The sequence below is a fragment of the Triturus cristatus genome, chromosome 1_2 (genome assembly GCF_964204655.1).
Source record: "Triturus cristatus chromosome 1_2, aTriCri1.1, whole genome shotgun sequence".
Classification (NCBI taxonomy): Eukaryota; Metazoa; Chordata; class Amphibia; order Caudata; family Salamandridae; genus Triturus; species Triturus cristatus.
In genome coordinates this window covers 170707191-170720443 of record NC_140580.1, presented here as the reverse complement: position 1 = coordinate 170720443, position 13253 = coordinate 170707191, and the positions used below count along the sequence as shown (strand labels likewise).

The following is a 13253-nucleotide window of genomic DNA, read 5'->3' as shown; positions in this document are numbered from 1 at the left end:
TTTGAAGCTCTCCTGCCTTGAAACACTTTGAAGCTCACCTGCCTGCACGTCATCCTGTGGAAGCAGGTGTAAACACCCTCTGTCAAAGCAGGCTTTGTTTCTGACCTCCTGAGAGCAAAGACCCTCACCCTGGGAGTCAGAAACACGTCTCTGGTGGTAGACGGATGCATACCAGTCAGTCGGCACAGCAGCAGCTGGTAGGTTTTTAGGGGGAATCTCTAAGGTGCCCTCTGGGTGCATGCATTAATGATTCCAACATTGGAATCAGTGTGGGTTTATTAATACGATATGTTTGATAGCAAACATCTGTTTTCAGTGAAGCCATCATGTAGCTGGGAAACTCGTTTTAACTAGTGTCCAGTACATGTACTTAAAATGGCTTCCCAGATCAATTGTACTGGCAGCAATTGAACTTACCAGTACAGGGACATATCTGCTCTTGCTGGTATGCCCACACATGTAGTATAATGCACCCTGCCTTAGGGCTGTAAGGTCTGCTGTAGGGGTGACTTACCTACATTGCATGCACTTTCTGTAGGCATGGCACACAGGGATGTGTGCCATGTGTGTTTTCACTTTTGTCTGCACCAAGACACACAGATTGCAGTGGCAGTTTGCATGTGCCTGTTTAGGGGTCCACTAGGTTGACACAATTTGTGATGCAGCCCCTAGGGACCCTGTTTAGTACCTCAGGCTATAGATACCGGGGGACCATTTACCAGGGACTTACAGAGGATACTAAAAGTATTACCAATTGGGGTACAATTGCACAGTTTTGGGAAAGAGATCTGACACTGGCGACCTGGTTAGTAGGAACCCAGTGCACTTCCAGTCAAAATCACATGAAATACTAGGCAAAAAGTGGGGGTGACCATGTGAAAAAGGACACTTTTCTACAATTAAACTCTATGCCACCCTATGCAACTGCACTCTACTCTGCACCACTCCACTCTATGCCACTTCACTCTACTCTGAAACAATCTACTCTATGCCACTTCACTCTACACCACTCTATTTCACTCTGCACCACTCCACTCTATGCCACTGCACTCTACACCATTCTACTCCTAACCATTGCACTCTACGCCAATGCACTCTACACAACTGCATTCTACTATCACTGCACTCTATGCTACTGCACTCTGCCCTGCATCACTGTACTCTCTGCCACTGCACTCTAAGCCACTACACTCTGACACTACTCTGCAACACTGCACTCTGCACCACTAAACGCTTTGCCACTCTACTCTGCAGTACTTCATTCTATGCTACTCCACCCTACGCTACTGCACTCTATGCCACTGCACTGAACTGAACGGCACTATACTTTTCTCTACACTACTCTATGCTACCCTACTCAGGACCACTATACTCCACTGTACTCTATACCACTCGACTCTACTCTGAGTCACTGCCCTCTCCATTATTCAACTCTACGCCACTCCACTCTCCACTTCTCTACGCCACTGCACTCTGCACCACTGTACTCTACTTTGTGCCACTCCACTGTGGGCCACTCCCTTCAGCACCACCCCACTGCCATGCTGAACAGAAGCCACGCTGGTATACCACATAGCTAAACACATTGGCAAAGCCAAAAGCTCTTGCATAGGTGAGACCTATTTACTTTGACAATGCTAGTTTGGCTCTGTGAACATATCCTCTTACACACACATTGCGGCTCTGTTAACTGACTGATATTGCCATGGTCAACTCATTTACCAATACTTTTTTAATTTTGTAAAGCAAATGCAAACCTCGAACAATTAAAACATAAGAAGGGTGAGTCGCCAGTCTAGCAGATGGACCTCAGGCGAAGCACAAGGTTGCTGAGCCTTTACACGCACGGCTACAGGAAGAGGAACTCGGCCAGGGTAGGGGATTCAGTGGTACTCCCTTGAGGCTGTGACCACCGTGGTGGTCACGCATGGCCTTTTCTGACACTGCTACCCTTCTCCCTACTTTAGCAGGACAAGTATGCAGTTACTCAGTATGGCTGTAGGGAGACAGCTACTGTTCCTGAGCCCAGTGGATAGATAGATCCATTTAAAGGTTTGAAGTAGCTGACGTTTACTTGGCCAGGGGCATGGCCCGAAGCAAGATGGCCGGTGCATAAGTCACCCGGGAAACCTGCACCATCGCTCCATTCTTTAATTGACACTCGCACAGCTGGCTAGAACCGAATGCCGCCTCCACAACCTCGAAGACAAGTCCCAGTGTGCAGCGGGCTTCCTTAGGGATAAAAATAAGAAAATTCTGCAGAAGTATCAAAGTCTACCTAAACAGCGCCAATCTAATGACACTGCTTAGTTAGATTCATGTAAGAGGTGTGATTATGCATGTGTGTGAGAGTTGGGGGTACCTAGCGAGCACAGATGCCTTTTTTTGAAGGATTGACTCTGTATTTGACTGATGCCGACTTTTGGGATTAAGTGTTCATGTGCCCTGAAGTGATCCGTGAGCAGCTGACTGTTCTGTGTTATCTGAGGGCCCTATAAACAAGAACGTCTAATCTGTTGACAAGCCGTGCAGTCTTACATCGGCCAAAATTATGGACGGTCCAGAAGCAGGACCTTGGCATTACTGGGAATTCATATCAGGCTCACGTGGGCTGCAGAGGTCAGACGCTCGTGCACGACGACAAGATAGCAGGCAGTCATTTGAGGAGTGAGTCACTCTGGCACTGAGCCATTTTGTCTCAGAAGAGGAAACTATTCCTGTTAACGTTAGTAACGTACGTGGAAGGTCATATAACATGAGTGTATATAGAGGGGAAGGGGACAGGCTCATATGGCCATGGAGATGTCATGACACCATCCAGTAACTGCCACAATAGGTCTCAAAACCCAAGCAGCCATCACCAACAAAGGGACATTCTGGAGTGACTGTTGGTTATTGTTGGCTATGCAGAGAGGCTGAAGAACTGTTATTTTCTCTTTGCTGGATGCCTTTTAACAGATGCCCTTTTCCAGACAATAGCCGTCACTGCCAGGTAGGGAGATGTTTTTTGAGTGACGTCACGCTAGCTGTGCCTGCTTCCAACGCTAGCGGATGAACTCACAGAGAGGAAGCATTTCTCTGGATTGAATGAGGTCGGTTGCCTAGAAGCATAATCACTGGAGGGCCAGGCTAACTGGAGGTCCAGTTCTCAAAAAAGTTAATACATTTCAGATTTCTTTTTTAATTCAGAACGGATTCAATAAGAACTTACGGGATGCAGTGACAATCACAAGTTCCTATGAGTCGTCAAAGACTTCTTTAGTGCTGACTCAATTTTCGCATTTCAAAAAATCCCACAGCAGTAGTGGGATCCCGTGCCTGGTGTACTACACATTATGAGCACATAGGGGCACATTTACAAGCCCCTTGCACCACTTTTGGCTAGTACTTGGAAGACTTGCAAATAGTGGATCCCTACGCCACACCCAGTGCTTAATTTGTGCCGGTGCTTTCCAGTGTTTAGCACCGGCACCTATTCATCAGGGCCGGGTCTACAGTATGCATCTGCCTGAATGCCATATTACATGCAAAGTAAATCTAATTACGTCACTGACTCACCGCAGACATTGTTGTTCTTCTCCCGAGTCCCCGGTTGAAGTGTGTTGTGGCTGCGAGAGCCAATATGTGCACAAACCTCTGCACACACATACATAATCCTCCAGACAAACATATGTGCACAAACACGCACACACAAACACAAACACACTTAGCTCACACACAGACATGGCCATTATTTCAACATCGTTCACAAGAGCGTGCACACGCTCGCAAACAGAGGCACCTGGGAATACTTTAGACACGTAGCTACACCCACATTCTAAATATTTCACGCCATGCATGCGAAAGATTTTCAGCATAATTTGAACACTCGCGCACTTTCGCCGAGCAATAGCTAGACGCAGCAAAGGTGAACACACACACTGCTATGTATGCCACGTACACACACACACACACACACACGTATATCTCATGTGCGTCCTTACATAAACAAACAGCAGTGGCAGCACATATACACACGTGTTCAAAGTACTAAACGCCTTTATAGAGACAATCAAAAATAAATATTGCTTTCATTAATTCATCCAACAGAGGCACATCTCTCACGTCCTAACCCAGGCGGTCCAGTTTGCTTTTGTACCACACCTATAATTTTCCTTCTACAGGCACTTCCGATATAGGCATATATATAATTAAAGGCTGATAGCTCCGAGATTAACCGCATCTGAAACAGAGAACTGTGCGTGTCAGCCAGGGTCTAATTCGAAGACAACCAACTCAGCTTCTCATCCTTTCAAACTCGATAAAATCTGTACCATTGAATTGTATGACAATGTGATGAAGTATTTGAAGTGTGCACTGATAAGTGTTATATACTTCTAATCAGTGCTTACTTTGAACTGGTGGTTTCCAGTGCTGGGCTCCACCACTTAATTATCAGCATAATCTCCAACTCTAGTGACAGTCTACCACATGGTAGAGCTGTGTGAGATGTGCACAACAACTGTTTTTATTAAGTCAAATGGCATTGAACATGAAGTCAGCCTCTCACGCCATTATTATAGCCTTGTGTGGCCTGAAATAGTTTGAAACGTCACACTTGTAGGAGTGCGAAGGTTAGGTGTTATGTTGTTACTGTCATTGGCAGTGCTGGCAGGGGCAACGTGTGGTGCTGGCTGCAGTGGCTTTTCGGGAAGAGCCTCAGCACTTAATTTTTTACAAATTAAGCACTGGGCACACCTTTCTTTGTGTTTGGTCAAATGATCCAAATATCAACAATTAGTTGTGTGCGGGTGAGGCCTGCATCCTTTGGGCTTCTCAATGAATAGTGTGTATGTCCTATGTGTTCTCCATACAATCCATGTAGCCCCAGTACACACTGCAGTATGTTGTAGCTTTTCTACATTCAAATTATGAAATTGTGTGATGAATAAACACAGCTTCTTAAACGACCAGGAACTCTAGTCTACAAGAATTTATTTGATATTGAATGAATTTGCAAGCTATTGGAACATATACAGTGCGCACTGGGGACTATATTGTTAGAGGACATATAGCACATACACACTAGTATATGGAAACACGCATCCACATAAAGACCTTCTTTATGTTAGCAGACAGTACTACATTTTCTAAATACGACAGCCAGCATCCCAAGCTATACTGTATGACTATTATGTCTGCAACTCCATCGAATTGAAAAATTACTCTGAAAGTGTGAGCAAGTATACATAGTATTTCATAGCTTTCTTATATTCTCCACATTGTTAAAAATAAACAGCCACCTAAATGATGCATGTTACTAGACTAGAAAAGCCCAGGGCACTGTGTGTACTTGAGAAGTCGTTTTGTTATGCAGAATGCATGTTTTCCTTCCAATAGTCTCTTTCAATACATTAAAAGCGTGAAGTTTGCAGAGAAAGAGAGCAATGTAGCAATGATCCTAGCTGTTGTTAGCTAAAACAATCTGTGATCTGGTCCTTCCACTGAGGCAATCCACATTTGTATCACATAGACTGCTCTTCGCAGGTCTCATTACCGAGTCAATGCAACGTCAAGATAGGAACTCTCAAGTCACCTGTGGCCATAGACGCAGAGCAGGCTGCTCAGCATGAACCACAGAGAGAGACACTCATCTGAACAGATAATCCCACTGTCCATCCCGGGACCCACAAAGAGAGACTCCGCAGCACGTCAGCGTGAAACAGTAGAGATTGTACCAGATGGTGCAGGGCGCAAGAATGCGCTCGCTGTGCTTCGCTGTGACACACCGAGCACCAGAGAGCCACCACAGCCCATGCCAAGAATAGAACTTCCTTATATGAGTGCGTGCCCGAGAAGGACCCATAATACAGCACAAGCATTCTTTTCAGCCAACACCTTCTCGCAGAGCATGAGCGACCAGCACTTCAAATTTAAACATGGTGACTGGTACTGTAGTTGGGCCTGCCCTGCACTAGTGATGCTCGCATACCAAACAGCGTCAAGTTGACCAATAACTGGTAAGTCCCACAACAAGTGTCACAAGCATTCAAAAATAGAGTTGGATGGCTTGAAAACAGTAAGACATAAGTGCAGAGAAAACTGTCAGAAAGCCACAACATTCTTCGTCTCCTCCTATAAGAAATATTTTTTTCAATATGGGGTCAATCAGAGCTGATGTCAGCTTTTCAAACCCATGAAAAGTAGATAGTCTCCAGTACCTCTTCCCTGACCTATTGTACTGCAGTCATTTCATCAGTAGGAGGGGTTCTGCAAACCTCAGCTGCAAAAGCTGTCACCCTCACACTTCACATGTTTTTTGGTTGAATGCAGGCTAATGTTCATCCCTCTCGTGCATTTCTAGGACGAGACAAGGGATTCTTTTTTCAGCACTGTTTCGCCAGCAGGTCACACATGTTCACCGTCAGCCACCCTGTCCATGTACAGTCGGCCACGTTTTAAATATGTGGGAGAAATTCCTATTCTTCACCTTTAGAAGCACTTTTACAAAAACTGTTTTCCTTCTTTCTGCAATTGTTGCAGCTGCATGTCCACATGTGGCGGCCTTATATAACGGGCACATCCTTATCTCGTGGCTGGAGGTCACTAGTGCTGCTCAGTTTACCCTTGGAGTGTTGATAAAGATAGCACTGGTGGGGTGCCACTGTCTTCCTGCAGCCACCTTTCTTGCAGTAATGTTTCTTTCTACTCTTCCTTTGTCTTTGTCTTGTCTTCTTGACCTTTTCTTCTTATTGTTACATATCTTCTCTCAATTTTGTCTTCTTTTACACATGTCCATTCTTTAAAGCTGGTAGCCTGCAACATATGCAGACTGGCTACAATGTTATCACATGGTGTATTTATAGAGAATGCACAGAAAAAGATAAGTTTCAAGTAGATGATGAAAGACCCCTGCAGGAGCACTGGATGTTGCATGCTCAACCCTGGTCTATCAGCTGACACTCAAAGAACAGCAGGCTATGCTCCTCGGCATCTTCTGTATGATGCACACTAGAAGGACACCACATTTGCCACAGTGTTCCCACCATGAAATCTCCACTCCCTGGCACCAGCAGAAGATTTTTCAAACATACATGTATGTGTCAGTCATTTACAAGCATATGTGCTGGAGGCAGGGGTGCTGCAGTACCCCCCAAAATACCAAGCTGGAGTTCAGAAGATGAATGAAAGTTTTGTTTTATCTTAACGCATTTGCTGTACGTTTAAAGACAGGTACATTTCAGGCTATGTCTACTGACAAATTGCTGCTTATTCTTTTAACATGGAGATTGGTGTTTACTTTACTTTTGCTGACTGCAAAGTTATAAGATTTTGTAAAGGTAACTACCTCACATTCTCTTGCTAAATTACAAAGAGTGTGAAAGAAAAGATTGTAGGATATCAGTTTTTTTCTAACACACAAGAACATTTACATTTCGGTAGTTGAACTATTCAAATATTTCAAAATATAACAGCAGGGAAGAAAGTATAAAATAAGCACGTTTTTCTTTTAATTGGAAATTGTGATGGAAACAAAGATTTTAATAGGATCTAAGCAAGGCACTTGATGATGTGCAAATGATAAAGATTATCTGACATCCGATTTCTACACATTATCGTTTGTGCGTTATATAGTTTTATCTGTAAACTTGCATGTAAGTTTGAATTTTTTCATCATTTCAGTGGAAAATAGTCTTTCTGTAAATGACAGTGTGCTACTAGGCATTGTTTTAGTAATGTATTTGTGACAGTCTGCTCCAAAATGCACCACCGGCTACCTACCAAACCCTTACCACTCTCCTGCTGCTTGGACATGGCTCATTTGCTATATTTGCTCTTTTTGTGACACTTACGTTTCACAACCACTATGACTTCAGTGATGTTACACTGATGGCAGCATCCCCACTCTGAAAATTGTTACAGCACCATTGTGTACGAGTACAAACGCACAATTTGAAGTACAGACACACAAAAATTAATCAGCGCATTTTACTCCCCTGGGATTCTGTGATATTCTAAAAGGTCTTGAGGTAGTACAAAATATGGTGAGACATGTACCGGGTTTATTGGAGTTCTGCTTTACCTATCTGATAAGGAGAAGAGGTTCAAGTGGTAAAAAGGTGAAATCATATATAATTATTGTACCTTATATCATACAGAATAAATCAGTTATTGACATGGAGTCAAAATGATGATATGCGACCTATGTTTTTCTTGTACTTGGATGGAAAAGCGCAACAATGCTTGGCAACTTCTGATCATGGCTGAATAGTTGAGCATGTCTTAAAAAAATATACTATGTTTATTCCGAGGTTAGGGTGTCAGGTGCTTTTGGTTGACTTATGTGACTTACAAAAGGAAAACAGACCTATTACAAATGCTTTTTGTCTACCAGATCCTTGCCCACCTGCAGCTCACCGCAAGAAAACACACTATATGGGGGGGAGGAGAAAGGAAAAAATGGCAGGAAAAAGAAGCAGGGATGATGGGGCACCCTAAAAAATGCAAAGAAGGGCACAGAGTGGATCCCCACCCTTGTTCGCTCCCTATTAACACAAAAAAAAGAAAGTGTCCCCATTGCTATGGAAGAGAAAATGGAAGTAACAATGGGAGGAAACAAAAAAAAGCACTGTTGAGTGAGAACACCAGGTAAAGCCCCTTGTCGTTTTCTAAAACAACTGCTTGTGATTTTGTATTGGGGAACTCGCAGTATTTAAAACGGCCATCAGATTGGTTCACATCAGGACAAATCTTATAAATCATGCTATCCTAATATTTGAGGTTTCAGAAATTTAATTTGTCCACAGAAGCCGAAGATACTGCAAGATACCAATTATCCACCCAGAGAGTGGAAGACTGATAAATGGTATATTAATTATACGTATTCTTCTTAAGCTCATTACTTGCCTATAGGATATTTTTCCCAGTACATTTCATTTGGGAGTTTTCTTTTGCAGACCTTGCTCAGATTGGTAGTTCATCTCATTAAAAACTATGGGTCTGTTTAGAGCCAATGAAAAACATAAGACTGTCTCAAAGTTGCATAAATATCAGTCGAGTACTATATTCGAGTTATATAGCAATGTGTCTTTTTCCTTTCCTCAGCACCATGTCATCTGTTCAGGTTGCTGAAAGGATGGGCGGAACCGCCCTATTCCATTTCCCAGAGCCATGCGTTGGGAAGAGGAGACATTTTGTGAACTCTGGAAAATCATCCAGATGGAATTACCCTCCTCCCAGCCCCCAAAACCTACATAAGGCTAATTCACTGAAACATACCCCAGATATTTTGTGATTTAGTGTAATGTCAAATTGGCCAAAATGTTGAAGCATCAAGCATCCATGGAACATTCTGCCCTGGGTCAGGGGTGGAAAGCTTACATCTTTTTCACTCACTGTAGAGAGTGGAGTCCCTTGTGGGTTCCATCTGTTCTGCAAATGGGCCTAATATTTGCCCTAACCAGGATCAGTGTCGAAGGATGAGGGAGCTAGCATCTAGCAACGCCAGAGTAAAGATTCCATTGCAGATAATGATAAAAGCTCAGATGGGTGCCCAACATTTGTCACACAACATCAAGGCTAGGAAAATCTCAATTATAATGTCACAATGTTAATCTACATTAAATAGTATTGTCAGGAAGGTGGAATGGGTTATTTGGCACGTTGAGAGCTTGAAGGTTGAACCGGGTCTTTGGCATGCATGGGGTGAAGGGATGTTGGACATATGGAGCTTTGGACAGGTTGGTCATAACAGGAATTGGAACACTTATCTCCAAATGCTCCCATGTGCCTTTCGATTGGATTTGCATATTACGCTGCAACCTTGTTTTAAACGCAATCTGTAGGTATCGACACAATGTGGTTGACAGTAGTTTGGCTTCTGCTTATCATTGCCAATTACTTCAAATGAAATTCTCTGATAATTCTTTCACAGGTCCTTCTCTTTTCTACCAGGAAATTCCATGTGTATATTTCTTTTGCATGCTCTTCAGTTGGATGTCTTTCCACTCATTTTAAAAGAATACCCTCTTGTTCCCTCGCATATTGGTTGTTTATGCTTTCTAAACTGAAAAGTCTGTAGGTGCTTCGAGCTTGTTTTTAGCAAGTAATGAACTGAAATAGAAGCAACTGAAGTAACTTCCCGAACACCACACAATTTGTGGTATAAAGTTTTCAAATATAGAGATTGCCTCTTGGTTAAAAAAACTGCAAGCAGGACCCTAGGTTTCATGAGATACGTATTTTATGTCAGACCGTTTTTATTCCCTCTTTGTCAACAGTGAATCCTTCTATCAATGCTGTGTACTGTAAAGTGCTTTGATACCCTCGGGTCTAGCCAGTGCTACATAAAATTCTTAAATAAATAAATAAATGAAACTGAATACCAGTTCATGTGATGCATGATTTTATAACGTATATGGGCTGCTTGTATTAGTTCACCATTATCTGACATCAGGTTAGTATATGCAAGAACCTAGTACTGTGTTTTGAGGAGAATCAAAAGTCCCCTCTTTCCCGGACTAGAAACAACCAGACAGGGAAAAATCAAGAGAGAGTTGTCTACTGGGGCATTCTTCCATCTTGAATGATACCTTAACATGTATTTCTTGTTTGTTACAGAAATATCTATCCCAGCTGGCAGAGGAAACACTTAGAGTTAGTGAAAACAACAGCAGTGTGACACAGGAGGATGCTGGGATTGTTCCGCAGTTTGAGAAGAAAAAACTTTGACAACAATGAACATTGGTAGGGAGGAAGAACCAGCGAATGGCCAGGAAAAGAGCGGAGACGTGCTGGCTGCCCCATATGATGCAACTGATGTCAGCCTTCACCACCCCATCAGGATGGAAATAATTCAGGCGCTAGTATATCCCAATGCAGTAGCCACTATTCCTTCAGTTCTCTAACTTTTTCAAAGACCACATTATAAACCAAATATGAGCTTCACAAATTTGAAGGACTGCAGGAAACACTCAGTGAGCACAGGAGTCCTCTCTTTTGTGTCATCACGCAGAATCGCTCTTAAATTATGTTTTTTAAATCTCAGGGACTTTCAAATGTATTATTTATATACAATGTCTGTTGTAAACCTCTTTGATATATCACATAAAACCATTGTGTATTGAGAAAAAGCAGCCAGGCTGGGCCTTCCCTGTTGCCAAAATCAGCCACTGAGCGAACCTGCCGGCTTCGATCAAAGTCAAGGAAGATATCCTAACATTTCAAAAGATGGACTTGGGTCCTCCGTTATTAGTGCCTTACTCTGAAGTACCTCAACACATCCAGCAGCGCACAATACATCAACAATCTTCACAGTGTTTTCAAAAGAAATGTTCAGAAAACTAAATATCCAAAGTTTTAAGGCTGAACATCTTGCATCTTCAGTTGGGTGGATCATTGATGCCAGCAGACCAAGAGTCAATGGGCCAACATTATCTTTAGCAGCTCTTCAAGTCAGTTCTCAGCTCCCACCAAATAAGAAGCAGAAGGAGCCTGACTTAGCTCTTAAACCCATCTTCAATCTTCTGTGGCCTGTGTTTTAATTTATAAAAGTGTGAAGAAATTGACTTTCAAATCTTGGAAACCACGTTGTATGTTTATAAATGGAATTTAAGCATGGTTGGAAACTCCAACTTTTCTTTACACATATTACCTCTGATACCAAACAGGAAGTTTCCTCCAGTGTGATGCTCCAGGCTAGGAACATCAACAGACCTCAACCGGTCCACTGTGTTCTCTGTAACCAAATTAGAGTTGTCTTTAGTTGAAAAAGAAGAGGGATCCTCACATAATATTTTATACTATTTATTTTCCGGAAAATATTACAGACATTCAGTATGATGCTAATGGAAATGGATGAGTGATGGACATAGCCATCTATAGGGTGTTTCTGGCACACTTATCTCTTTATCATTTTTGTTACAAGTGTTTGGTTAAAGAAAATGCAAACTGAAATGTGCCATTTTAATTCCGTACACATGCCACAAAACTGTCAATTCTGGCTCTTACACATCTTGCTATTCAGCAGAGGTGAGGTGCTTGGTGGGAAGATCCCTGGGAAAATGGTAGAATGAGGACTGCCATTATGTCAGAAGCGTTGCCAATGTCCACATTTGACTGTAGGATAAGATTACCTGTAGGTGCAAGCACAAAGGCACTCTTTGCCTTCACAGCATGGTTTGGATCTGAAATGTTTGTGGTATGTGTGGAAGACATCCATGAAATGTTATTGCATCTGCACTGCTCGAAGCACCCAAACCTGCATTGTCATTACACAATAATAATAATAAAAAACATGATATTTGTACCACAGACTTTTTCAAATGCTGCTGTTTGACAGGTCAATCTATGTAGTGCTGTAAAATGTATCCTAATAAAAATGTATTCTGAATTATTACACTGAAAAATACATAAATCTTATCAAAACTTCACTCACAAGATTTTTTAGGTTTGCGGTAGGCTTGAACACACGCTAACTGACAAGCCAGCGATATTCAGGGATTTTGTATTCTCTTTATACAATTATTAAGGCTGTGATTTGTGGAATTATACTTGAACTGGACCAGATATTCTATTTATTAATCTTATTAAACAAGCTAATTTAAGTTTTAGCTTTTAACGAAGACATGAATTGTTAGAACATGTTAAATTATGTCACCACTGTGATACCAGGTTCTGTAACTCATTGCAAAGTATTTAACATTTTTGTTTCATAAAATATTGATTTTAATAAAGAGGATTTGAAAGTGCACTGTTCCTTTCTCTGTGACTGCTGAGGCTGTTGTCTGTGTCTCCCAGTCATACCTCTTTGTCATGGCGTGTAGGTTTTCTCTTGAGCTCTCTAGTTCTTTTCTTTGTTTGACCTAATGCCGCTTTATTTTTGTTTCTTCTCTTTTATACTTTGAAGTTCCTGGAGCCATAATAAACTCTAATGGTAACGTGTACTGCATACCACATAGTTATTGAATAACGACATATTCAGTGCATATGCTGCCTTCAACAACAAAACAATGGAAGGCAACAGTGAGTTCTTCTTTATTTTTATGGGAGTGCATAAAAATAGGTGGGGAACACACCATTCACTGTATTTGCAACCTGTCTTCTATTTCGATAAACCACAATGGAAAAATAGAAGGATTGGATACATATTTAGTCACGTCTTTAAATATAATGCAGCAAGCGCAAAGACAGCAGCAGTGACTACAATTGGTGCTGCAGATGGTAGGATATTGGATAGAAAAGGTCGGCCTAGGGATGACGTGTATATGTTCTTA

The 13253-nt window shown here is 42.1% G+C and overlaps 1 protein-coding gene across 2 annotated transcripts in view; it reads left to right on the top strand.

Moving 5' to 3' along the window:
• RBM20 (RNA binding motif protein 20) overlaps positions 1 to 12748 on the top strand; it is a 422608-nt gene extending 409860 nt beyond the window's left edge. For both annotated transcript variants that reach the window (XM_085603428.1, XM_085603429.1), the window contains exon 14: positions 10600 to 12748. In XM_085603428.1, coding sequence (XP_085459554.1) covers positions 10600 to 10710 — 111 coding nt within the window. In that variant the 3' untranslated portion in view covers positions 10711 to 12748. The remainder of the gene's footprint in view (positions 1 to 10599) is intronic.
• Positions 12749 to 13253: the final 505 nt, after the last annotated feature.